We start from the raw sequence: 24,391 nt of genomic DNA on the forward strand, positions 1-24,391 counted from the left end.
TAATATTAACTTCTTGTTTATTGAACTGTTGTATTAAATCAGTATCACATTTACAAACTCCCTTAAAAATCATTAAAAGTTGTCACTCATCTTAGTTCATCGCGATCTCACATTTATAATCAACGAAGCTCTCTACATTGCGCAATGAATCTCTTATTTACACCTTGTCTACACTTTGCTTATGAAAGGATTCGTGAGATATGTCTGTGATACATTACTCAATGCTGCAAAACACATAGAAAGCTTTGAAGCTCCCCTGAGCGCAATCACAAATATGATGATGATCGGGTCAGTCGCACTGGTGCTCCTAAAAAAATTTTCATAGTCGCATGCAGTAGTTTCATAGTCGCACTGTAGAGCCCTGTTGTACAGTACAGCTCTCCAAACTGAGATCACCTCAGTTGAGTATTATGAAATCATAATGACCTCTGATATTTAGCAGTCATATTGTCGCCCTACTTGACCTTGCGGTGTCTGGCAATTTCATTGCGTTCTCCTCCATAATTGTGTTTCTAGTATTACATTGGGGCTGAACAGGATCTGATTTTTGTTAGAATTAATATAGTAATTAGGGTTTTGTTATGTATAAATTGGATGCACTTTAAGTAAAATGGATTACACACATCTTCTTTAAAATCTAGGTCATATTAGTAGATCATATTTGGAGAGCCAGAGCAGAGAAAAATTATAATGAACTAAAACTAAAATAAGAAAAACAGTTTTGTCACTTGAAATCAAATAAATGTTAACTGAAATAAAATATAAAAAATCTAACTTATTTTATTTCAGTTATGTCAATGCAACATTTCTCATTTACATTTAATAAAAAAAAACTATATAGACATTTAAAAAAAAAAAACACAACGAAATTAATAAAACTTGAAAATTGAAATACAAAATATAAAATAAAATCTAATTCAAATATTTATAAAACCCTGACCCAGAGGCCCTTTCTTGGTTCATATTCCTCATCCTCAGTCAGTCTGATGTCTCTCATAAACATGCATAATGAAATAATGTTTCTCACCGCATGCTCAACATCTGAATGCACAGCAAGCCTGAACTTGATCTAAGCTTGGCTGATCACTCTTGACACCTTATCTCACACTGCCGTCTGCTTATTGATAGGCCTGTCAAACATGCTGTCATGTATACACACACGCATGTAAACACACTCTCAGGGTCAGCAGGTCAGACAGGTGAAGTAGTGTTCAGTTACTGAATAGGATTTCACAATATCATGCAGTGTTGAGACTTAGTATTATGAAATAATACTTGTTGTTATTTTCTCATGATATTGCATTGATATTTCTAGGTCTTGCATCAATATTTACTGTTCGTACATTTTTTATTTGTATGTTCATATGATTTTAAGCTGGAAATGTCAGGGAATTCAAGTCAATAATTTTAAATATACCATTAAAATGAATAAAATCTTATGTTCTCACTATAGGTGTTGGAGGACAACACAGGGGTCCGGAGAGTGGTGGTCACCCCTCAGTCTCCAGAATGTTATCCTCCCAGTTATTCCCCAGCCATCTCTCCAACTCATCACTTATCTCCATACATGGCCCCACCACCCTTTATTCCCAACTCGCACACGGCCTTCTACCCACCCGTCAGCCCTGGGGACATTCCCCCCCACCAGTACTACCAGCATCATATCCCACCCATGTACAGTGAAGGTAAGAGCGTATGATCACCGACTTATTCTTCTCTCTACTCTCCTCTTACCCTGTCAAGTGAAATCTCTTCAAGTGAAGTTTCTCAGAAGAACACCATAGTTTTGAGAGAGATCACAAAGGTTTTTCAACAAATGCAAGGTTTTGCAATAGTTTTGCGAGAGAATGCAAATGTTTTGCAATTGAACGCAAAGTTTCTCAGGCAAACTAAATATTTTTACTTGAGAATGCTAATTTTTTAGCAAGTGAACGTAAAGTTTTTCTAAGGCAAATGCAATAGTTTTACAAGAGAATGCAAATGTTTCACAAGTGAACGCAAAGTTTCTCAGGTAAACGCAATAGTTTTGCGAGAGAACGCAAATCTTTTGCAAGTAAACGCAAAGTTTCTCATGCAAACGCAATAGTTTTGCGAGAGCAAATGTTTTGCAAGTGAACACAAAGTATCTCAGAAGAACACCATAGTTTTGAGAGAGATCGCAAATGTTTTTCAGCAAATGCGAAGTTTCTTAGGGGAATACGATAGTTTTGCGAGAGAATGCATATGTTTTGCAAGTGAACGCAAAGTTTCTCAGGCAAACTAAATATTTTTACGTGAGAATGCAAATTTTTTCGAAAGTGAGCGTAAAGTTTTTCTAAGGCAAACGCAATAGTTTTGCGAGAGAATGCAAATGTTTCACAAGTGAATGCAAAGTTTCTCATGTAAACGCAATAGTTTTGCGAGAGCAAATGTTTTGCAAGTGAACACAAAGTTTCTCAGAAGAGCACCATAGTTTTGAGAGAGATCGCAAATGTTTTTCGGGAAACGCAAAGTTTCTTAGGGGAATACAATAGTTTTGCGAGAGAATGCAAATGTTTTGCAAGTGAATGCAAAGTTTTCTTAGGCAAACGCAATAGTTTTGCAAGAGCATATGTTTTGCAAGTGAACACAAAGTTTCTCAGAAGAACACCATAGTTTTGTGAGAGAATGCAAATGTTTTGCAAGTGAACGCAAAGTTTCTCAGGCAAACTAAATATTTTTACGTGAGAATGCAAATTTTTTCGCAAGTGAGCGTAAAGTTTTTCTTAGGCAAACGCAATAGTTTTGCAAGAGAATGCAAATGTTTCACAAGTGAACGCAAAGTTTCTCAGGTAAACGCAATAGTTTTGCGAGAGAACGCAAATCTTTTGCAAGTAAACGCAAAGTTTCTCATGCAAACGCAATAGTTTTGCGAGAGCAAATGTTTTGCAAGTGAACACAAAGTATCTCAGAAGAACACCATAGTTTTGAGAGAGATCGCAAATGTTTTTCAGCAAATGCGAAGTTTCTTAGGGGAATACATTAGTTTTGCATGAATGCAAATGTTTTGCAAGTGAACGCAGTTTCTCAGGCAAACTAAATATTTTTACGTGAGAATGCAAATCTTTTGCAAGTGAGCGCAAAGTTTTTCAGGCAAACTAAATATTTTTACGTGAGAATGCAAATCTTATGCAAGTGAACGCAAAGTTTCTCATGCTTTGCAATAGTTTGAGAGAGAATGCAAATGTTTTGCAAGTAAATGCAAAGTTTTTCGTGAAACAATACTTTTGTGAGGGAAGTTTTACAAGAGAACACAATGTTTCTTCGGGGGAACACAGTACTTTGTGAGAGAACGCAATCATTTTGCGAGAGAACACAACATTTTTTGGGGAAATGCAATAGCTTTGCAAATGAACGCAAATGCTTTGTAAGTGAATGCAGTTTATCGGGGGAACATAATACAGTTGTGAGAAAACCAAAAACTTTTGCATCTCTTGTTTTTTTTTTCATCACTTCCATCGCTTCTCTTAGGTGCTCCGTATATTTTCTCCATACTTGCTTTTAAAAAATGCAATTTTTGCTATTTCCAACTTAAATAGCAGCTTCGTGGTTGAATGATTGTTTTGTTGTCGCAGAGATAATTCCTGTGTATGGGATGAACTACATTGGGCGAGATGAGCAGTACAAACCACCACCAAAGAAGATGAAGGACAGACTGGAGCGTCAGAATCGTCTCAACAGCCCTCCCTCCATCTATAAGAGCAACATGGGCTGCAACAACATGTACAATGGCTATGGCAAGGTCCACGGAAATCTTGGAGGTGTCGGAGGAGGAGGAAGCAGTCCTGGAGCTAAAAAAAACACCCGTGGAGCTCGGAGTAGCCCCAGGTCCAGTGAGCCAGACTTACAAGGTAAGAACATTCGCAGGTCTGTAGGTTTGGTTTTAAGTTCGTAAACTATCATTCAGAAGTTTGGAGGATGTGATAAATGACCTGAACAGTCACAAGGAGATGAAAATCATGGGAGCGAAGTTGACGTCCAAAAGTTTGTTTATTTCAGGCGGATGTGCAAATTGTGCAAATAAATATGTTTAAGTGCTTAAAACAAAGATTGTGATAAAAACAGTCTAAAACTAAAACTGCTAAGTACTTTAAATAGTACTAACTTCCCTCCAATTTCTCAGATTTTTTTTAATAAACTCTTTACTTACAATATGACTTATACATGAGATTTAGAAACAAGAGTTTATGTGGATAAATACAACTAATAATACAAATAAAAAGAGGATGGATAAACCAAAGCATATTTGCACAAACATTTCCATCACAGGAAAAAAATTAAAATTTTAGATTTATTAAAATTAAAAGCAGTTATTTTAAATTCTAAAAATATTCTCACAGTAATATTGTTTTTACTGATTTTTTATCAAATATTTTTTATAACAAATAATAAATAAAAGAGACTTCTTTCAAAAACATAAAAAAAAAATCTTAATGACCCCAAACTTTGAAAGGTATATGATAAATATTAAAATATTGTCATATAAAATATTTTCTTTTTAATATAATTTAAATATTATTGTAATATTATTAATTTAATAAAAATAAATCAATGTAAAGTCCTGTTCTTTCGTAATGTAAAATCTAAGTTACAAGGAATTTCATGAGTCAGAGCAGAGTGAGATGATTACATTCTGCTTTGTGCCAAAAATTCTCGGCAACGTTTACACAAGACATTATAGATGTTATTGTGGTTACATTAAATCATCTTGTACAAGGCTAGAATATTTAGCCTCTGATGTTTCACGGCTTCCATTAGCCATCTGTAATGCATGTTTCCCCATGTACCCACAATGTTTTTCTCTCTCCTCTTAAAAAAAGATAAGTGCATCAATAGAGGTAAAGGGGGTCTTCATGCCGCGGAAACTGCATAGCTTGGAATCGCCGAGGTGCTATCGTTTTTCCAGAACCCACAATGTGGCCCTTGTGTCTCAGGTTGGGCCTCTGCTTAAAGGCAGCCCACATACCTGTGGAGTCACATTCTCCCAATGAAGGGGTCCTTTGAGCTTGGCCACCGATCCTCACCAATTCCACATGTGCCTTATCAGGACCCCTGGAGTGCCGATTAGGGAAGAGCTCCATTTAAGATACTGTTCACATGCTGTTTCCCGCTCTCAGGAACATTTTCTTAACATAAACATTTTATGAGTATACATCCATAACTGTTCGAAATTATTTAAATGCACGCCTGCACTCCAGATGGTCATTGCCATTTTTCTGCACTTCTGCCAATTTCTTTTCTTTTTTGTTCTCTCAGCCTTTGGTGTCCTTGAAGTTTTTGCTTTAAATTATGTAAGTGCCACTGATCCCAGGTGTTTCGTCAATGCATGCACATTTACAAGTGCTGACAAGTGCGGCAAAGGGAATGACCCCTTTATTTATTTGATCTGCCAAAAGGGCAGTTTTGGCCCTCAAAAAAAAGCATCCATATTCAATGTATTCGTCTGTGTTTTATGTTAAAGGCAGAACGTAGTATTATATGCAGGTGTTGGAAGACTTGACTCAGTGCACACTGACATCATGGAAACGCGATTTATCTGCTGCAAGCACAAGCCGCCTGTTCTTTGATCAGCTAATGACAGGCCTTCCCAGTCTAACAAGCAAAACAAGAATTGCTCATACAGTACATCCATATGGTGTTTCAATTTTACACACACACTTGGAGTATCTTCAGGATTAAAGGCGAACGCCGGCTGTGGCAGAGTTCCCAGGAGATAAGACTGCCTGTGAAGCTATTACTCCGTAACTTTGGCTGCTGTACACTTTATACATATACAGTTAGATGATTATTTGTTGATGGTTATTTCGTGTTGCATATTGAATAATGGGGAAAAAAGAAAACATCGTTACATGATATTTTAAAATAATCTGATTTTTATTCAATTTTGATGTCAAAATGTGTGAAGAGGTGCATTGATTTAGCTGGTAAAGAAATTGGGACAATGAGCAGAAGTTTGTGTGCTGATCAGATTTACTTGAACTGTTCATTAAAATTATTAGTTCACCCAAAAATGATCATTTAGTCACCCTTGTGTTATTCCAAACATGTATGATCTTACTTCTGTGGAACACAAAATAAATATGATTTTATTTATTTTTTATTTCCTGACAAGCATTGCATCGCTATGCTATGCTATGCTTTGCTTTGTTTTGTTTTTGGTCCATACAATACAAGTCAATGAGATCCAATTTTGTTTTGGACTCCATTGACTTGCATTGTGTGGATAAAAGGGTTTAACCTTCGTCAGAATAATTCTTCTTTTGTATTCCAAAGAAAACAAAAGTGATGCTGGCTTGGAATGACATGAGAGTCAGTAAATGATGACAATTTTCATTTTCTGGCGAACTATCCCTTTAAAGCTGACAAATGATCTTACATGTTGTTTGGTTATTGAACATAATAGGGTGTAAAACCTTGCAGTCAGTGTAGGCCAAGCGGATGAGTGTTGTGGAGGTCAAAAGAAGCAGGGCACTGGGGTCGAGTCTAATAGACCGCAGCGTGTGGCTCTCCTCTGTGGAATCGACTGAATGCTTGATGAAGGATAGAAAACAAACTTGAGGCTTCTTGCTCGTGTCACTTACTGAGGGCTACAGCCATCTGGGCCTCACTGCAGCCTTGCTTCTAGGCATAAATCATCACAACCACATATACACATGCAGACTACTTGGCTCCCCGGGTCACGCCGGAGATCAGGTTAAGTTTACGTTTTTTTTTTCTTTCTGAGAGGAAGCCATAATAGTGTGATCAAACTCTCAAGACTGAAAAAAAAAGAGAAATGGAGGGAATGAGAAAGAGGCGGACAACAAAAGGGCAGACATTCCAACTGTCGAAAATACTGTGTTGTTGGCATAGCAGCTTGAAGATCCAGGCCTGGCTACCAGACACGACTAGAGCTGTGAAAACAACTCAACTCGTCCTCTCTCAGCACTTCGGCTGGACAGTCTTTGCTCAGATCATCCCATAGGCACAAACGTGCTCACCTCAGCTCACAAAGCTCAATTACATAAGACAGGAAACCACATCCCGGGGCCCATCAGCTCCTTTCTTAAGCTGCAAGGATATTTGTGCTTTCTACAGCTCCACCCTCATTAACTAGATTAGGCTGGGGCTAAGACTGTGTGCAGAGCAAGACTGGCCCTTAGATTAACCTTCTCATGGTCTCAGGCTTGCAGCACTTCAACCTTAACTCCTTTCTATCTCCAGCTTTCCTTGTGTGTTTGCATGGACTCAAGCAGAAACAGATGTTCACTTCTGCTTCTCTTTGGCGCTGTGCATTTCCTCCAGCCACGTGCTTTCACTCCGTCATTACAGTCCAGAAGCAACAGATGTTCCTTAATCTTGACTTGTGTTTTTTTGCCACAATGGTAATAGTTTCCCACATTCACTCTCTCACAACATATGAGTCACTGAGAAAGGTTATGCCCCGAGGTCACTTCGATAACAGCATGCGATGGAGCAATAATGTGTGACGCAACTTGGGGAAACCGAATCATATGAGAAGGTCAAGGGCAGATAAGACCTGGTAACCGGATGCTAGCTCTCCACCTAGTTAAACGTGACCTTTCAATTATCTGCTGGTGCTTATTTGATCTTTTACAGTTGGCACAGCAGAACTCTCACCTATCTTATGAGTCTGGGTAGGTTGTTTTTTAAGAAGATGCCATAGAAAGTGCTGAGAACTTGGAGTGTGTGTGTGTGTTTCTGAGAAGTCCCTCTTACAGCTCTTACAGTAAGACAATGCACAAACTGCGTCTGTTTCAGTGGAAGTGTGTGTCTGTGCCAGGGTTATTAGTGGTGGTTTCTGCTAAATGTGCATGTGAAGACAAGCCTTTAGATGACTGCAGTTCTATTGCATCAATCAAATCGAAACTTTTTACTCCATGTACTCTGGTGAAATTTTAGATCTAATATTTATGTAAATACAAATAGTAAGGTTAAAATGTGAATAGCAAAGTCGGCTCATTTTCACTGCTCAAACTCATTTTTTTTATTTCTGTATGTGCTAGAAATATTTGTGATTTCATTAAATGTTTCTTTACCATTTTCCTTACATACATTTTTCTTTATATAGATATGTTTAAAAAAATCAAAAAATTATTTTTGCTGGAAACTGGAAAATTTGTATCCTAATGGACATTCAACCAATCTAAAATATTTAAAAAAAAAAGTGACGTGAAAGTGACATGTGGCCAAGTATGGTGACCCATACTCGGAAGTAGTGCTCTGCATTTACCCATCCAAAGTGCACACACAAAGCAGTGAACACACACAAACCGTGAACACACACCCGGAGCAGTGGGCAGCCATTTATGCTGCGGCGCCTATTAAAGGACAATGCAGCAGTGAAAAGAGAAAGTTATGTCAACTGATCCAAAACTTCCTTACATGTTTCAAGGTCAGTTGGTCATTTTACTTACACATGATGCACATTTATAAAAGAGCAAAAGTATTTAAGACATTAAGATGTAGTATAACGTGTGCAAACTACCTAAAAGACTAAAATAATTATAAGTAGGAATAGTGATTCAATAAGGAGGTACAAAGTAAACACAAAAATAGACTGGCACCTGTGGAGAATATGCCACTAGGCATCCAGAGCAGGTCTCCCTGGTTCAGTCTCTCTGTAGCTCTCAGTAGTCTCGTTCCCTCCGGCCTCCACCTCTCTCCTCTTCCCTCTATCCCTCTTTTCTAGCCTCTGCCAACTTTCTCCAGTTCCCTTCCAGGAAGCGCTTGCGTATCCCTGTGTCCCTTGGCAGTAGTGAGGCCATGCATCTCTGCTGTGAGCGAATGCCACTGAGAGTCCCTCTGGAGATATGGAGCTAGAGACATGGAGCTAGCACACTAAAGGCGAGAGACTGATGCTTGGCAGTTGTGGAAAAACAAGAATCCATTCTGCTGAGGGGGCTGGCGCTCTCTGATACTGAAATGAAAGTAAACAATTATTTATTCAACATTTACACACACACACCCCTACACTATCAATCCTATGCTTTTTGTAGAAAATCAAAGGGCAAATGAGCGTTAGCATTGCAGTTAGTTAGCATATGGAGCTGTTGCTCTGATGGTTTTGACTGAATGTCTTCATGTCCTCATTTCAACCTCTCCAAGGTAGGCTGAGCAGTTTAGTCTGGTGCTAAATGATATAGAGTAGAAGAGGCAGTGCACTGCTGATGTTTAAAATATGTGATCAACAAGGTCAATTTACTCATACGGTATGCTTTTGACAGACACAAACAGACTGAAATGCAGCTAGATAAACAGAATGACAGACTATCTAGACAGACAGACATTCTCTTATTCTCATCTTTTTAGACCGATTGATACACAAAAAGACAGGCTGTCTATCTAGGTAGTTAAACTGACAAACTATCTTTCTAGATAGGCAGACTATCTAGACAGACAGGTATCCATATAGATAGACAAACATACAGACTACCTAGACCAGGGGTAGGCAAGTTCGGTCCTAGAGAGCCGCAGTCCTGCAGAGTTCAGCTCCAACCCTAATCAAACACACCCAGGGTTGGAGCTGAACTCTGTAGGACTGCGGCTCTCTAGGACCGAACTTGCCTACCCCTGACCTAGACAGACAGACATACGCTGTCTAGGTAGATAAACAGATAGATTATCTTTTTTTCTAGAAATACAGTATATAGACAACAGACAGACAAACAGGAATGCTGATAGGCAGACTGATAGACTAACTAGACGGACAGATACACAGATAAACAGCCATACTCTATAAGCAGATAGGCAGACAGACTTTTAATGCCTTCACGTGCTATCGGAATTATAGTTATTACAGAAATTGGACATGAACGGCCACTCAAGTCATATTTACAACTGGGAAACTGAGATAATTTTGATACCAGAGTTTCTGAGTTGGGCGGGCCATAAACCTTAAACATGGAGGAAGAGAGAAACAGCTGTAGTACTGTAAAGTTTTATTCGTTTTTTCCCCCACAACATCTACATTGCTTTGTTCTGAAGTTACAGTCATGTATAATTATGTATATACTGTACATAACCATTTTATGCATTTTGTGTGTTTCAAACACAGCCAAAATAGCATTTATTTGACTGAAATTAAGGAATCATCAGTCAGCTGGATATCTAGATAGCGCAGTGAATGTGTATATGTGTACCAGTGTATAGGAAACTACAGCAAAACCTGTTGGATATTGCCTAAACATCCTCCATATCTTTTAGCTTTAATAAGATCTCCTCAAAAAAAAAACAGGCAAGAACAAACTCATAAGAGGGATGTCCACCATGATTCTTGTTCTTTCCGACAACAGAGCACTTGAACGCGACAAACTTGTAATTGCAACTTCAGAAGGGGGAAGTAGGAAGTTTCTGATAACATGTGAAGGCAGCACATCTATTTAGACAGATACAAGAAGAGACAGACAATATAGACAGACAGACTATGTAGGTAGATAGACAGACAAGAATGCAGATAGATAGATAGATAGATAGATAGATAGATAGATATTTACACATGTGTATTTCATACTGCATGTCTGTTTTGTGCATGAGGGGCTGTGTCAGTTGTGTGTTGGTGTGCGAGTGTGAGTGCGCTGTGGCAGTGGTTCTCAGGGAGGCACAGGTTTGTGTGAGAGCGGGATTAGACAGCCAGCTGTTGAGCAGATGGAATGTGTGCTATGCGGAGATGAGAACGATTGGGATCCTGCAACTCTTTCTCGCTCTTCCTCCCACACACCCTCCCTTCCTCACTAACCCGTTATTAGTTGCTTTTTCTGCAAAAAATGTGTGATTTTTTTTAAAAAAAAAATTTATTTGATCACCTGGCAATTTAGTCTTTCCTGCGGTGCCTTAAAAATCAGTATCTGTTTTAACATAATGCATTGTGTATTGCAAAGTGCTTGTGTAAAAACAGAAAAACACAAATATAGTTTGATTTCCAGGCAGTGTAGTCATACTGACTGTGTTCTGTTAGTAAAGCCACAACCTCAGTTTGTTTTTCCTAATGATCGTCTGGTTGACTAAGCATTGCTCGGTCATTTTTCACATTTTTGTAAGGATTCACAGCACAACTCTGGTCCTGGAGGCTGTATGTGTAACAACAATCGCTAATCAAGAATGTGCTGGTTTGTCTCGCTCCACCAGGGGGCAGATGTGAGCACATGCCTCTGCACAAAGATGAATGAGTCCACAAAAGAACTCTTTATTTTCAGGGTGAAGTGCATGAAAAAAATTCCATGAGGCTTTAATCTAAAAGCAAACAAACAAATCGGTCCCTCTAACAGAATTGGGGACTGTGAAACATGTTTATGTGACTGATTGGCCCTCCCGATAGTGGCTGCCTAGTTTCTCTATCTGCAACCCGTATTCAGGATGCTAGCTAGAGGATGTGAGCTGTTTTTAGGCCCTTGTAACAGTTCTACGGTTCTCTAGCGCTCACACACATTCACAAACGCACACACAGCCATGTGGGTGTAGTTACTGGCCTGACCGTTTGGCGTCTGCAGCTCTGTGGGTGTTCTTGGAGGCTTTTTTCCCGATAGTCGGCAAATTCAGTTTTGGATGTTTACCTAGCACCCCCTTATATACACACGCACGCTCTCATTCACATAGAGCTAAACACCCAAACACTCCACTCACACTGCAGCTCTAGACCATTGTCAAAATGTTTCCTGACATCCAAATAGAGGTTTACATGTTGGTTTAAAGAGTGGTGTAGGGTTAAGTGTGAGCTCTCACATGACTCATTTAGGTCATGACCTTTATAACCTCTGACCTTCAGGTTATTAACTGTGTGAGCAGTCCAAGGGTGTTGCTAAGGTGTTCAGAGTGTTTTTAGCATGTTGCTATGTGGTCGCTAGGGTATTATGGATGTTTGTTCGCAGTGGTTCAAGGGTTGGCTGGTTAGCATTGTCTAGTTAGACCCTGCTGGTAGATCCTGTTACTACACCATCAGGGGGCAAAATTGTTCTTCGTTGACAGCCTAAACCTGTGTAAAATATATAAAAATGTATGATATTTGTAAAACATACATATAAAATATTTTTAAATTAATTTTGTTACTGGTGTTATTTGTTTAGTTTTGTTTTTCTTTTGTTTGTTTTTTGGTTTTGCTTTGCTTTGTTTTTCTTTGTTTGTTTTTTGGTTTTGTGTTGTTTTGTTTCTGGTAGTGTGTTTTGTTTTGCTTTGTTTTTGCAGTGCTGTGTTTCTGATTTGGTTTTTTGTTTTTTATGTGTTGAGAGCAGTAGTTGGTTTCTGAGGGTGCTTTTTGTTTTGTTTTGTTTTCCTTTTTGTTTTGGATTTGTTTGTGTGTTAAGAGCAGTGGTTTTGTTTCTGAAGGTGTGCAACGTTTTGTTTGTCATCTGGCAATTAAAAAAACCTAATTGCTGAGTGCGGTTGTTTAGAAAGGCAATAACACACCTCTCCTCAGTTGGCTTTGGTAAAATATCTTCTTTTCCCTTTTCTATTTCACTTTCTTCACTTTCTGTCATTTATATTCACTTACTCTTAGTCCATTTTTCACATTCCTTATTCTCACCCCCCCCCGCTTCCGCTTTCCCGTCTTTGACCTTAACCTATAATTGAAGGCAGAAACTCCTGTCCACCCCAGATATCCAGAGAGACACTAGAAAGAAGCAAATGAAATTATTCAGCGTCATGCAGAATAGAATTGGACAGCTCTTCTTTTAAAATGAGAAATGTTTGTTTCTTTCTTCCTCTTCTATCATCTTCTCTTCCTCTGTTTATTTTCATTTATATATTGTGAAGCAGCAGTTATTCAGAACGTGGCAGGAGGGTGAGACAGAGAGTGAGCAGCTTGCCTCAACTCTACGGCTCCCTATGGAGACTGTATGCGTGAGAAACAGACGTGAAGCTTTGGAAAGTCGAGTGCTGAGCTTGGCAGGAGCACAACTGAAAGAGGTTCCCTCTGAGGCCAAGAGCGGAAGGAGAGGAGAGGGTGGACACACAGGAAGTGAACCTAATGACTAGTTTGAGTGTGGAGGTGATGAACAGGTAGTCAGTCCCCTGCGGAGATAACTTACAGACCCTATGAAAACTGCATAATGAGCCCATGTTCTTTCCTGTGTTGACGTATTTCCTTTTAAAATAGGAAGTTTTAGTAGGACTTGTCGACATCCTCATCTTTTTTTTTAATAAACTGTATTTATGTTACAGCCATGCACCATGATTTGCTACTTGCTAGTTAGTTGCAGGTTGTATTGGGGACATTCTCATTCAGGAGACATTTGTTTGAACCAAAAACAGTGTACTAAAGGATATGTTTGCTGTGCTAATATATGGATGATCTCAAAGCTAACACATGGTGCATAATCCAATTTGTTCAAAACATGTGACAGGCTTCATATTAAGGCCTTTAAAAACTGGTAAGACATAGTTTATAGTTTTATTTCGCATATTAGTTTAAGCGGCTCGGCCCGTTAGATGCTTGGACAGAAAGGCTGCGTGTACATGCCGCTGACAGAGACACTAGGCTACTCGCGCTGTTTAACGTGTTTGAGATGTGCTGTCTAACTGAATGCATAACTTACATTTCACAGGTATATTCTCCATCTGTAAATGTTAGAAAGCCACGGCCAAAAAATACCGAGATATGAATTTCTGCCCATATCGCCCAGCCCTAACACATGGACTAAAAGCAACAAAACACCATTCTCGCATATAGACTGTGACTCTACAAAGATGACTCCATCTTTCGTGTTAGGGTGGATTTAAATGAGTGCTCTGTTAATGGCAAGAGGAAGGCAACCTCATATTCTTCCACATCTGCACAATTACTCGTCACTTCTCAGTAATAACTCAATTTGTCACCCAAACACATGCGCACACACACACAGAATTAGTAAGGTTTCCATCTCTTGGGGAAGCCAGCGTTCCCTGTGCCTACCTCCCGGGGTCATGTTAAGGTGATTGTGTATGACATCACTGTTGCTGTGACTCATGAAGACCCAGAGGCACTGTGAACTCCCAGTGTGCTCTCTACTCTAGAAATAAATACACACATCAATCATACTCATGTAGTGTATTTGGGTGGATGACAAATAATGTGTCTGTGAACCAGTTTTTTTCAGCATCAGTTTTTCAGTTTTTTTTTTCCCGGTTTGTTTATGACTGTGTATTATATTATCATTGCTGTAACTGGACAAATTATCACCATTATTTCATGTAGTCTTACTATTAATATGAAGACTATAGAAATACTCTTGAAATGTAAAAATGTAACATTTCTGTAAAGACATTAATATATAATGTATACACACACACACACACACACACTTTTTTATTTCTCAGTTTTTTTATTTTTGAGGGAGCTGTTATAAAAATATTGACAGACGACATTTGGCTCTTGGGTTATTTTTATTTAGAGCAAAAATTCACAAACCAGCATAAAAACACCAATCTGTCCTTCTCGATCTTAAAATTATTTAAAAAAAAAATACAATATATAAAATATAAAACTGGCATGATATTTTTAGTTTATTTGTTTTATTTATACACCTGTATAGGAGGACCTTTAAATATAGTCTTAGACAAAGGTATGTTGTCTCGAAGAAATGTATTCAATATGTGTTAATTATGTATAAATAAAAAAAAATTGGTAGCTCATGCAAAAAGTCAACTCAGCAGTGTCTGTAAAAATGTATGCATTTAAAAAAAAAATCCTTATCCAGTAATGACAAACAACTGCAAAGCTCATGGAAAACCCCTAATTCAAAAGTGTGGGGACCCTAAATTTTAAAATAGTTTTAGATGAAATGGTGACACTCTGCAGGGCACTGTCGGTGTCAACTGCTCATTTATACACATACTTTTCTTTATGATTTATCTACTCATACTGACACTCTGGAAAAGGAAACTCAGAAAGGGTAGGCAAATGTCAGTAGTTTCTCAGCAGCAGGTGAATTACATCAGCTCTAAGTGCTATATAATCCACTCTCACTTCAGTAAACCTTTTATCAAAAGAAGATAATTTTATAGATACCTAGGGGAGGCCACACACATGAACTCCTCCATATGCACTGATTTACAACACTAACATCCAGAGAGTGAAATCAAGCAAGCGTTTAGTTTAAGAGTCCACTCTTATGGAGGCTCATGTGGATCCTGTGTGTTTGGGTCCACTGTGGAAATTATAAATCGGGTTAGTGCAGTTGTGCTTGTGTGTGTGTGTGTGTGTGTATAACCACACGAGGCAGTAAAGATTTAAAAGTATTCTGTCAGACTATCTGTCGCTGATGATCTGGTAGCTTAAGTGATCTAATCCGGCCTTGGGAACATGAGGTAATTGAGCATTTTTTCCAATGTGCGGATTTCAATTTGGCATGGGAGTTGCATACGATTTATAGACATGATTCAGTACTGAGATGTAGAAGCACAAGCTCCCGACTGCTCATGTGTCCTCTGTGCCAGCACTCTTTCAGTGGGGTCTGCAGGCTCCTCTGTGCTTTTGGAAAGTTTTCCAATGCCTTGTGCATACTTTTCTCATCAAATCCAAATTATTATTTTAAACACATTGCTGTTTTCTCATCAAATGTGTCTGTTTCGTCTTCAGAGAAGTCCATGGCCTGGAAAATGTACTAGTGGTTACAAGAATAGTTCACCTTAAAATGAGAAAAAAAGTTGTCATTTGGGTTTAGAACAACATGATGACATAATATTCTTTATTTTTGGGTGAACTGTCCCTTTAAGACTTTATGCTTTAATCTCTTGTTCAGTTTCTAATTTAAAACTGACCCCTGCTGATTCATAATGGAATAACACCCTTTTGTTTTTCTGTTCTTCTTTCTCTGCTCCGCTTTCTCTTGCCTACAGATCATGATTCAGAAGCAAAGAGAGTTCAGGATGTTCTCTCAGGAATGGAAAAACCACAGGTGGGTCTGGAATATGAGTTAAGAACCTCACAAGTGAAAAATACTAATGGTTAATGTTATCAGATAAACATGATGTCCTTTATTGGCCAAAGGAAACTACAGGCTGCAGATGTAAGCGCACATAAAAACAACACAACATGATTAATTATTTTAATATGTCATAAGGAGGACATTTGGTAAAAGTCACAGTGATCTTTTCAGATTTGTTTACAATTTCTAACTGTTCCCTTTGCAGCCACATAGTGGCAGCATTTTGTTTTATTTTATTGGTCCACTGTCAAGCAGTGGTTGACTGGGTGAACATTTCCATCAAAACAATGTTTTCTGACCGATATGTTTTGCTCCGTTCTTTTCCTATCTGTTCTTTCTGTTGTTTAGTTCAGGAGTATCTGAGGACACCCTGTCAGTTTAAGTGATAATCCATAAGTGAAACTAGCCCGTATTTATCAATCATCTTTTCTGTTTTGTGTTTTAGCTTGCATGCATTTGTTTGTGTGTGATATTTGTATTAATCCCACATTATTATAATATTAGTGACATTAAGGCGGTTTAGAAGAAAATCAGCGCGTTAACACTGCAAACAAATAGTCTAGACAGACAGAGATTATATTTTTATGATGTTTAACAATGTCAAAAATGAAATTCAGGCATCTGTATCCCTTTCTGTCTGTCTGTGTCTGAAAACTACATGCATTGTCTATGTTATACATTTTAGCAAAACTTGACATTTGACATTGAGTAGTAGGAGTACTTTCTACAATGCATTTTGTGAACATTTTTCTTTAAGAAATTACTACATTTATTCAGCAGGTAAACTTTAAATTGAACAAAATTTGCAGTAAAAACTTTTGCATTGTGACAAGAATTGAAGTAAATGTTTTGTTTTTTACTTTCTATTTATTGAAGAATCTTGAAAAATGCATCCTAGTTTCCACATAAATATTAAGCAGCAGAACGGTTTTCAACATTGATAATAGTAAGAGTAGTTTGTTCAGCAGTAAATCAGCATATTAGAATGATTACTGAAGGATCATGTGACTGGAGTAATGGCTGCTGAAAATTCAACTTTGCCATCACAGGAATAAATTACATTTGAAAATATATTAAGAGTTATTTGAAATTGAAACAATAGGACTGTTTTATTGTATTTTTGATCAAATAAATGCAGCTTTTGTGAGTATAAGAGACATCTTTCATACATTTAAAAATCACACTGACCCCAAACTTTTGAATGTTAGTGTACTATATACATGCAAATAAATAAATACAATAAAAATACCAGCAGTTCCGTTAATGGAAGAAAATGTGATGTAAAATGCAAGAGCACAGAAGGAATGTACCATGATTGATGCAGGGAGGCTGAAATGTGTCTCAAGATGAGGCATTCTGGAGGGCTGTGTGGGACTGGAAGGAATGGGCTTCAATTTGCCCTCATCCTCATCTCTGAAAAAGCCTGTAATGGAGCTGCCTTTCTGGTTCAGTTTCTTCATGAACTTGAATTCAGCTGGTGTAGCTTTCCCAGCAAATAAAAAAACAGAAATTCTCTGAGTGCTACAGAGACTCGGGCCAGTTCCTCTGTATGTCTGATGTTCAGGTGCAGGTGTTGTTCCCAACATCACAAGTTCTCTAGCACTTCTATACTACAGTTCAGGATTGAGTCATGATCCAAAGAAATAAAGCAAGATGATATTTATGACACAATTTATAACTTTTGTACAGGACAGCAGGTGGCACTGTCACCAAACATGTTACCCTAAGGGCTTCTAAGGTCATATGCTAAATTTCATTTGTGTGTAGGCATAACTTCCTGCTGAGTGTCCTCACCATGAACTTTATGGATGAGTCACAAGAAAAGAGTTTACATTAACACAAAAAAAAATGGTATAGGTCTCAATTCGCTTTTCAATTCGGTTAAAGTGGTAAAGTGACTCTGAGAAAGCTGGGTCTGATGGCAGCCGGTTTATTGAGAACATATTGCTGTAGCTTCAGAATTGCCAGTGGCAATGCTAGCTGTGCACATCCGAGAGGCAACAACGATAGCTTATCCACAGACATGCTTTCACCTGCAGGATAGATTGTGTCTGAGAGCTGTTTGGTTCTGGCGTTAGATTGCTTCTGCCTGACCGAAGCTAGCGTGAGACGTCTGCAGCTCATTCATGTCAGCGTTATACCCTCATACACCGTGTTACGTTGAATTACCTGTTAACAGAGGAGTTATAGCCGCTCTGTCTCTTTCCATTTATACCTTCAGTTCTGTGTTTGACACATAAATAGTTGGCCTTGCAGAGGTATAAAGCTGTGCAGACCGTAGACCTTAAACTCAGATGTGAGTTAGCATTAGCCTGTGGTAAAATGTCTGTGGTTAAAAGTTAAGGAAAGTTTATGTTTTGTTTTATGCTCGTACAACATAAATTACCCTAGAAATTTGTAAAAATATAAATACTTTTGAGTCATTTCTTACCTGACATGGTGGCCATAGCTTTTTCTCTTGTTTATTGATCTATATTTCTTTGTAGGCTACTTCTTTTTATCTGCAGGTCTATAATCCTGGTAGGTTTAGCAAATGAATGGTTTTAGCTGTATGCTAACCTCATAATGAAATGACAATCCCACAAACTCTTCAAAATGACTTGCTCCTTCCGATTTCTGTCTTAAATTGAATTTGGCTGGTTTACTGGAGCTCTTTGCAGCAACATCTGAAAGCTCCTTTTGAGAAAGGAGTTTCTGGACTGTTTTTAAAATGTCAACTTTTGTCATAATCTTGGTTTATAAAAGTAAAATTTGTTTGTCCTGCACATTTGTGTGGTGGTGGTTGACTTGGAGTAGTTTTGCATAGTGGTGTGTTCTGCATTGTGATCATATTAATTGAGATACAAATGGAATATTTGTACTTAAAAATATATTATACAAAAAAAGTTTACGATTAGTAATATTGTTTCAGATTCTTAAGGCTGTTTGTTCTGTGTTTATCAACAGGTTTTTAATATCCAAGCCCGGACAGCGCGACTGACCTGGGCTCCACCAGTAGGCCTTCAGAACAGAGACAGGCACAGTAACGGACACCCCTTAACCTGCAGCTACGAGGTCACTCTCTCAGACAAGGGTCGTAACGGCCAGTACCACGTCATCTATAGGTAAGATAGACCGGAGTATAATCACAGAGGAGCTGTGTAGTCCGCTCAGGATCCTTGAGAAGTCTTTATGTTCTCATAAATTAGCAGTGTTCACCACAAAGGAGCAAGTTAGACATGCATATATCATCCATCGAGCAGAAAGAATCCAAAATCATTGGATGCAGCCTGTTCTCCCATCAGGACATGTATGATTCAATATCCATAGAGCAGACAGGAAAGATAATCAGACCCCTAACACCCTGTCATCACAGCTTTGAAGCATGAGTCTCAAAGCATGACTCAAAGCTCAAAGCTTCCGACTTAAATATGAGAGCAGTGGTGCTGGTGAAATCTTACTTTATATATTATATTATATTATGTTATATTATATTAGTGTTCAAAAGTTGTTTCATTTAAAATAAATTAATACTTTTATTAAGTAAATATGCTGTTCTTTTGTATTTTCTATTTATCAAATAACCCTAAAAAAAAACTCTCATGGTTCTCATGGTTTCCACAAAAATATTATGGTAAAGTGATATTTTGAGTTCATAATTATATGATTTTTTTAGTGCTGTCAATCGATAAAAAAAAAGTAACTAATTAATCGCACGTTTTTTTTTCTGAAATTAATCGCGATTAATCGTGATTAATCCCGCCTAACATTCAAGTTTTTAAATATACTTTTATATTGCAATAATTTCACATTCAGTCTTCAAATTAATGTACAAACAACATGAAGACAGTATATCTTTTAATATTTGTTTAATGGCATCTTTTTTATGATTGAAGGCCAGTATCAATGATACCAATACTGATTTCTCTATAAACCTCTATTTACCTTTTCTGACCCACTTCAGGTCTTAAAGTCTCTATTAATGAGCTGATGAGTTAAATCGGGTGTGTTAGATGAGTGAGACAGTGCTGGGCTGCTCCAGGACAGTTTTGAAAACCATTTCAGAGACATGTTCTTAAATGTGACTCATATAAAATATATTACATGCATGCACAGTTTTAAGGCAGCTTTAATCGCCTTCTTGGTAACTTCATGACTTAACTGACCACAACATTGCATGCACGTAGTTTATTTCACGCTTTGATATGAAAGGATACAGGCTACAGCGTGCGCCGGCGCCTTTGTGCCTGCAATTGAAGAGCCGTTTTTTTTTTCCGCGCTTGCTTGACTCTCGCCTGGCGCTGAAGTGAAGTGGACCGTGCGTCTGAAACGTCTCCCGTTCTCAGTCGTTCTTCTTGTCAAGAGAAAAAGTGACAGAAGCAGCAATTGTGAGTGGGGTGGCCAACCCTAGCCCCGCCCCTGCGTTAAGTGCGTTAAATATTTTTAACGCGTTAAACTGAAAAAATCAATCGCCTGCGTTAACGCACTAATTTTGACACCACTAATTTTTTTATACGTGTATGTGTTGCTAAATTAAAATCACACAAATCAGGGCTTTAAACTGTATCCAAACATGTCCAAATTTTAAGTTAACAGTTAAGTTTACAAAAATAGCGCAGCAAACCTCATAAAAATATTAAAATGTCAATTCATTCAATTCTGTTACTCAGCTTTTTGACCAAACAAAACAAACGAAACTACAAAATAGCTTGGTCTTAGTCCCTCCAAAGAGTCCCTTTCAAAAAAAAAAAAAATCTTACTGTCTTATCATAATATTTTATATACATATGGAACATTGGTGCTAAAATACCCTTGTTAATACAGTTTCTAATTTGTTTTCGTACATAAATCAGTTTTTTTTCACTGCAACATTGTGGATGTTTAAAGAGCAGGTCATATGGGTTTTTGAAAAATATCTCTTTTGCAGTTTATAACATAGCTATCCTTAAATGAAAACAATCTGCAAAGTTGTTAATCAAAAAAGTGCATGATAAATAAAGATATTGTCTCTCAAAAGAGAGAGTCAATTCTGAATCGCCTTAACGAGTCGTCATATTTTAGAATCTTTTGCCTGTTACCGGTATACGTCACTGGGTAGCACATTTGTGTCTGTCGTTCTTCAAACATTACAGTAGACATATATTGGTTTACAAACTGTATTGTTTCATCAGTTAGTCACGTTAGCACTCAGCTAATGTATCCACCATTATTGTTTTAAGTGTTCACAGTTTAGCAGCTAAACTTTAGCTGTGGGCATTCGCTTGCATGAGTGTTTTGTATTTTATGTCATTATTATAAGAACAGATTGGAGCACTATATTATTGTTTTATGCAAAGGTGCTTTGTCAATGGTAGCGCTCGCTAACTTGCTCAAGGACTCCTCTCTGTGCCAATCACAGCAGGCTTGGCCAGCTGACCAATCAAAGCAGAGTAGGCTTATGGAAGGGAGGGGTTTGCTCCGAACTTGCTTGGAACGAACCGTTTGACTCTATGACTCTTAATATTAAATGTATATTCTGAGAAAATTACAATGTTTTCTGACCTTAGATGCATTTAAACCTGTTGTAGGGGGATCCAACACAATATTAGGACACTTTAAAATACCATATGACCTGCTCTTTAATATGGTTTTAACTTGCATGTTAAAATCATTTGCTGTTTCCATAGAGGCTTATGTAACAGAAATATTTCCAATTTAAATGGGATGCACTACTCGTGCTGCGTTTAAAATTGGTTTGTGCTTCGCCTTTCAATTTGGCCTCACGGTCGGGTAGCGCCGTTCCAGCCCACTTTTGAGTGTTTTCCTTTTGTTGTTCCCCACACTCAAAAAGAAAATGACAGCGCATAATCTAAAAGAATGGGGCAATTTTGGAGTTGCACCAAAGCGACCTCTAACAAAATATAGTCACACTGCAATAAAAAATGGCCGCCAGAAACCCTAAAATCTATCGAGACAAAAGCAATCACAGTTTTTCGCTTGAGCAGTTGTGCTCAATACCTCAACAACATCTCTTATGAAAGTCAATTTTGTGCTTTGAACACCACAACTCTATTGCTGGCATCCATTAAGGTCAGTAACCATCATGTATGTGTGTCCTTTCAGTGGAGAGGAGTTGGAATGCAATTTAAAAGATCTCAGACCAGCAACAGACTACCATGTAAGGTAAGTGTAGCTCTCAACTTTATTTCTTGCAATCTGCCATGAGGTTTGAGTAGCTCAAACTGTTACTGTGATTAGAGCCCATTGTCACAGAAATTCATGTTATTTCGGGTGATCAGTGTTGTCATTACAGTGATCCAATTATCTGCAGTCGTCTTTTTTATATAATCATAGTTACCGTTAATGGAATATTAGTCATCATTTTAACTTCCATTTTTCTTTAATGACCTCAGCTCTACCTAAATGTCTCTCTAATGGTCTGCCTGTTACCTGTGATTAATTGAGCCGAAAGTGCCGTGCACCACAGCGCTGGAAAGGTCAAGATTAAATATGATGCATGTACTGTTCCTCAAAGAACCTTTCAAGCCCACATTTGATGTAATCTGTGCCACCGCGAATAGGCGCTGTTGGTCTATTCTGTCATTGGGAGCTCTTGTTAGTGGAGAATCCAGTGCTGGATGTCGGTTTGCCTGGATCCTCATTAAAACACATTGAAATTGTCGGCTTGGTTTTCAGTCGACCTTTGACCCCTGGCAGCAGTTGAACTTGGAACTGAATATATGTTCTGATTAAGGGATGTTGGGAGACTCTTCGTCTCTACAGTTAGATATGACCCTGAACGCCCTGTTTGTCCCTAAGAGTTATTATTTTTTGCTCTTTATAAATCTCAGCGACCTGTTGGGAAATGGCATGTGTGTCTAGATGATTTTGTCCCAACTTTTCCAGCACCGGAATAAGCAATGAGTGTAGTGCTGCACTTTTCTTTTTTTTTGCTAGCTCATCTTTTTTTAAAAGCAATTTCCCGGCATTGTAAAAGCAATGTGCACTCAATCAGAAAATGCACTGAACTTCTGATTGCAGTGTATTAAAGTATTGAACAAGGCCCAGCTGTGCTTTTCTTCCTGTAACTTAAATGCCGCTAGAAGTGCCAAGGTCATGAGTTCGATTAGTCATAAAAAGCACCTTGAATGCACTATAAGTTTCTCCCTTAAGCGATCTTCTGTGGGACACGAAAAGTGTTTTTTTCCTGCTATAAATGCAGTATAGGTGACTTTGAATGAACTATGCCACTAAATTTATGTGTGTTTGTCTTTCAAAGAGTGAACACTGTGTGCAATTCTGTGAAGGGTTCGTGCTCTGAGGTGGGGGCTTTCACCACCCACAGCAGTACCCCAGACTGCCCGCTGCCCACTAAACTGTCCCACCGCACAAAGAGCACGCTCACCCTGCAGTGGAAGGTGAGGGCACTGTTTATCACGCACTAGTATGGAAGTTAAAGCCATAGCCAGATGGTTTCCCGTGCATTAGATATCAGATATCAATTCTTCATTCAAAGTGCATTTTAGCATAAAGTTTGTGAAGTTTTATTGCAGGTGAGAACTTTTTGCAAGTCTAATGAACCTGGTAGATTTGAAGGAGATGCTCCATTCTTCTTACTAAAGTATTAAAGAGATCAAGTAAGAGAGTTCACCCAAAAATGAAAATTGTCATCATTTACTGACCCTCACGTTTTTCTTCAACCCTATATAACTTTCTTTCTTCTGTGGAACATAAAAGGGGGAGAAGAAAAAGATCACGCTACCCTTTTCTATACAGTGACCGTTAATGATGACCAGGGGCCACAAAAAATGCAGAAAGCACCTTATAATTGTCTACATGACACTAAATGTTAGCTTCTTATGCTCAGCAAGGCTGCACTTATTTGATGAAAAATACAGTACTGTGAAATACTATTACAACTGTAACTGTTATAACTGCTTTGTATTTTAATATATTTTAAAATGTAATGTATTCTTGTGTTGGAAATGCTACATTTTCAGCATCATTACATCAGTCTTCAGTGTCACATGATACTTTAGAAATAATTATAATATGCTGATTTGGTGGTCAAGAAACATTTCTTCTTATTATTAATGTTGAATTAGAAAACAAGAAGACCAATGTGGATGTGAGTATATAGTATATAGCACACAAGATGTATGGACATGTCAGTGTATTTTTATTTATTTTTTAAATAGTTCGACAGCCCCTAATCACCAATTACGTTCATTGTACGACAAATATAAACATGTACATTCTGCTTTCTCTTTATGTGTTCAGCATAATAAAGAAAATCATAAAGGTTTTGGAATAACGCAAGTGATTGACTGAACTATACTTTTAAGTAGGGATTGCTCCTATTAAGATAGGGGTGTTCGATTCCGACTCCGACTCCCACCGTAGGAGTCAATGGAATCGACTCCTAGACTCCATTTACTTTAAATCCAAACAGGTCAGGAAGAGAATACAAGATTGCAGTCATTAGTACAAACTAAATTTAATCTTTTTTTTTT

At 38.0% G+C, this 24,391-nt stretch overlaps 1 protein-coding gene across 1 annotated transcript in view; it reads left to right on the plus strand.

The window, feature by feature from the left end:
- Nucleotides 1–24,391, plus strand: part of LOC107688494 (fibronectin type III domain-containing protein 3B-like) — a 144,202-nt gene that overhangs the window by 90,826 nt on the left and 28,985 nt on the right. The window contains exons 5-10 of the mRNA XM_016486174.1: nucleotides 1,454–1,685; nucleotides 3,594–3,869; nucleotides 15,832–15,890; nucleotides 18,867–19,024; nucleotides 22,002–22,061; nucleotides 23,158–23,296. Coding sequence (XP_016341660.1) covers nucleotides 1,454–1,685; nucleotides 3,594–3,869; nucleotides 15,832–15,890; nucleotides 18,867–19,024; nucleotides 22,002–22,061; nucleotides 23,158–23,296 — 924 coding nt within the window. The remainder of the gene's footprint in view (nucleotides 1–1,453; nucleotides 1,686–3,593; nucleotides 3,870–15,831; nucleotides 15,891–18,866; nucleotides 19,025–22,001; nucleotides 22,062–23,157; nucleotides 23,297–24,391) is intronic.

Source organism: Sinocyclocheilus anshuiensis, unplaced genomic scaffold, assembly GCF_001515605.1.
Source record: "Sinocyclocheilus anshuiensis isolate Anshui unplaced genomic scaffold, SAMN03320099.WGS_v1.1 scaffold329, whole genome shotgun sequence".
NCBI lineage: Eukaryota > Metazoa > Chordata > Actinopteri > Cypriniformes > Cyprinidae > Sinocyclocheilus > Sinocyclocheilus anshuiensis.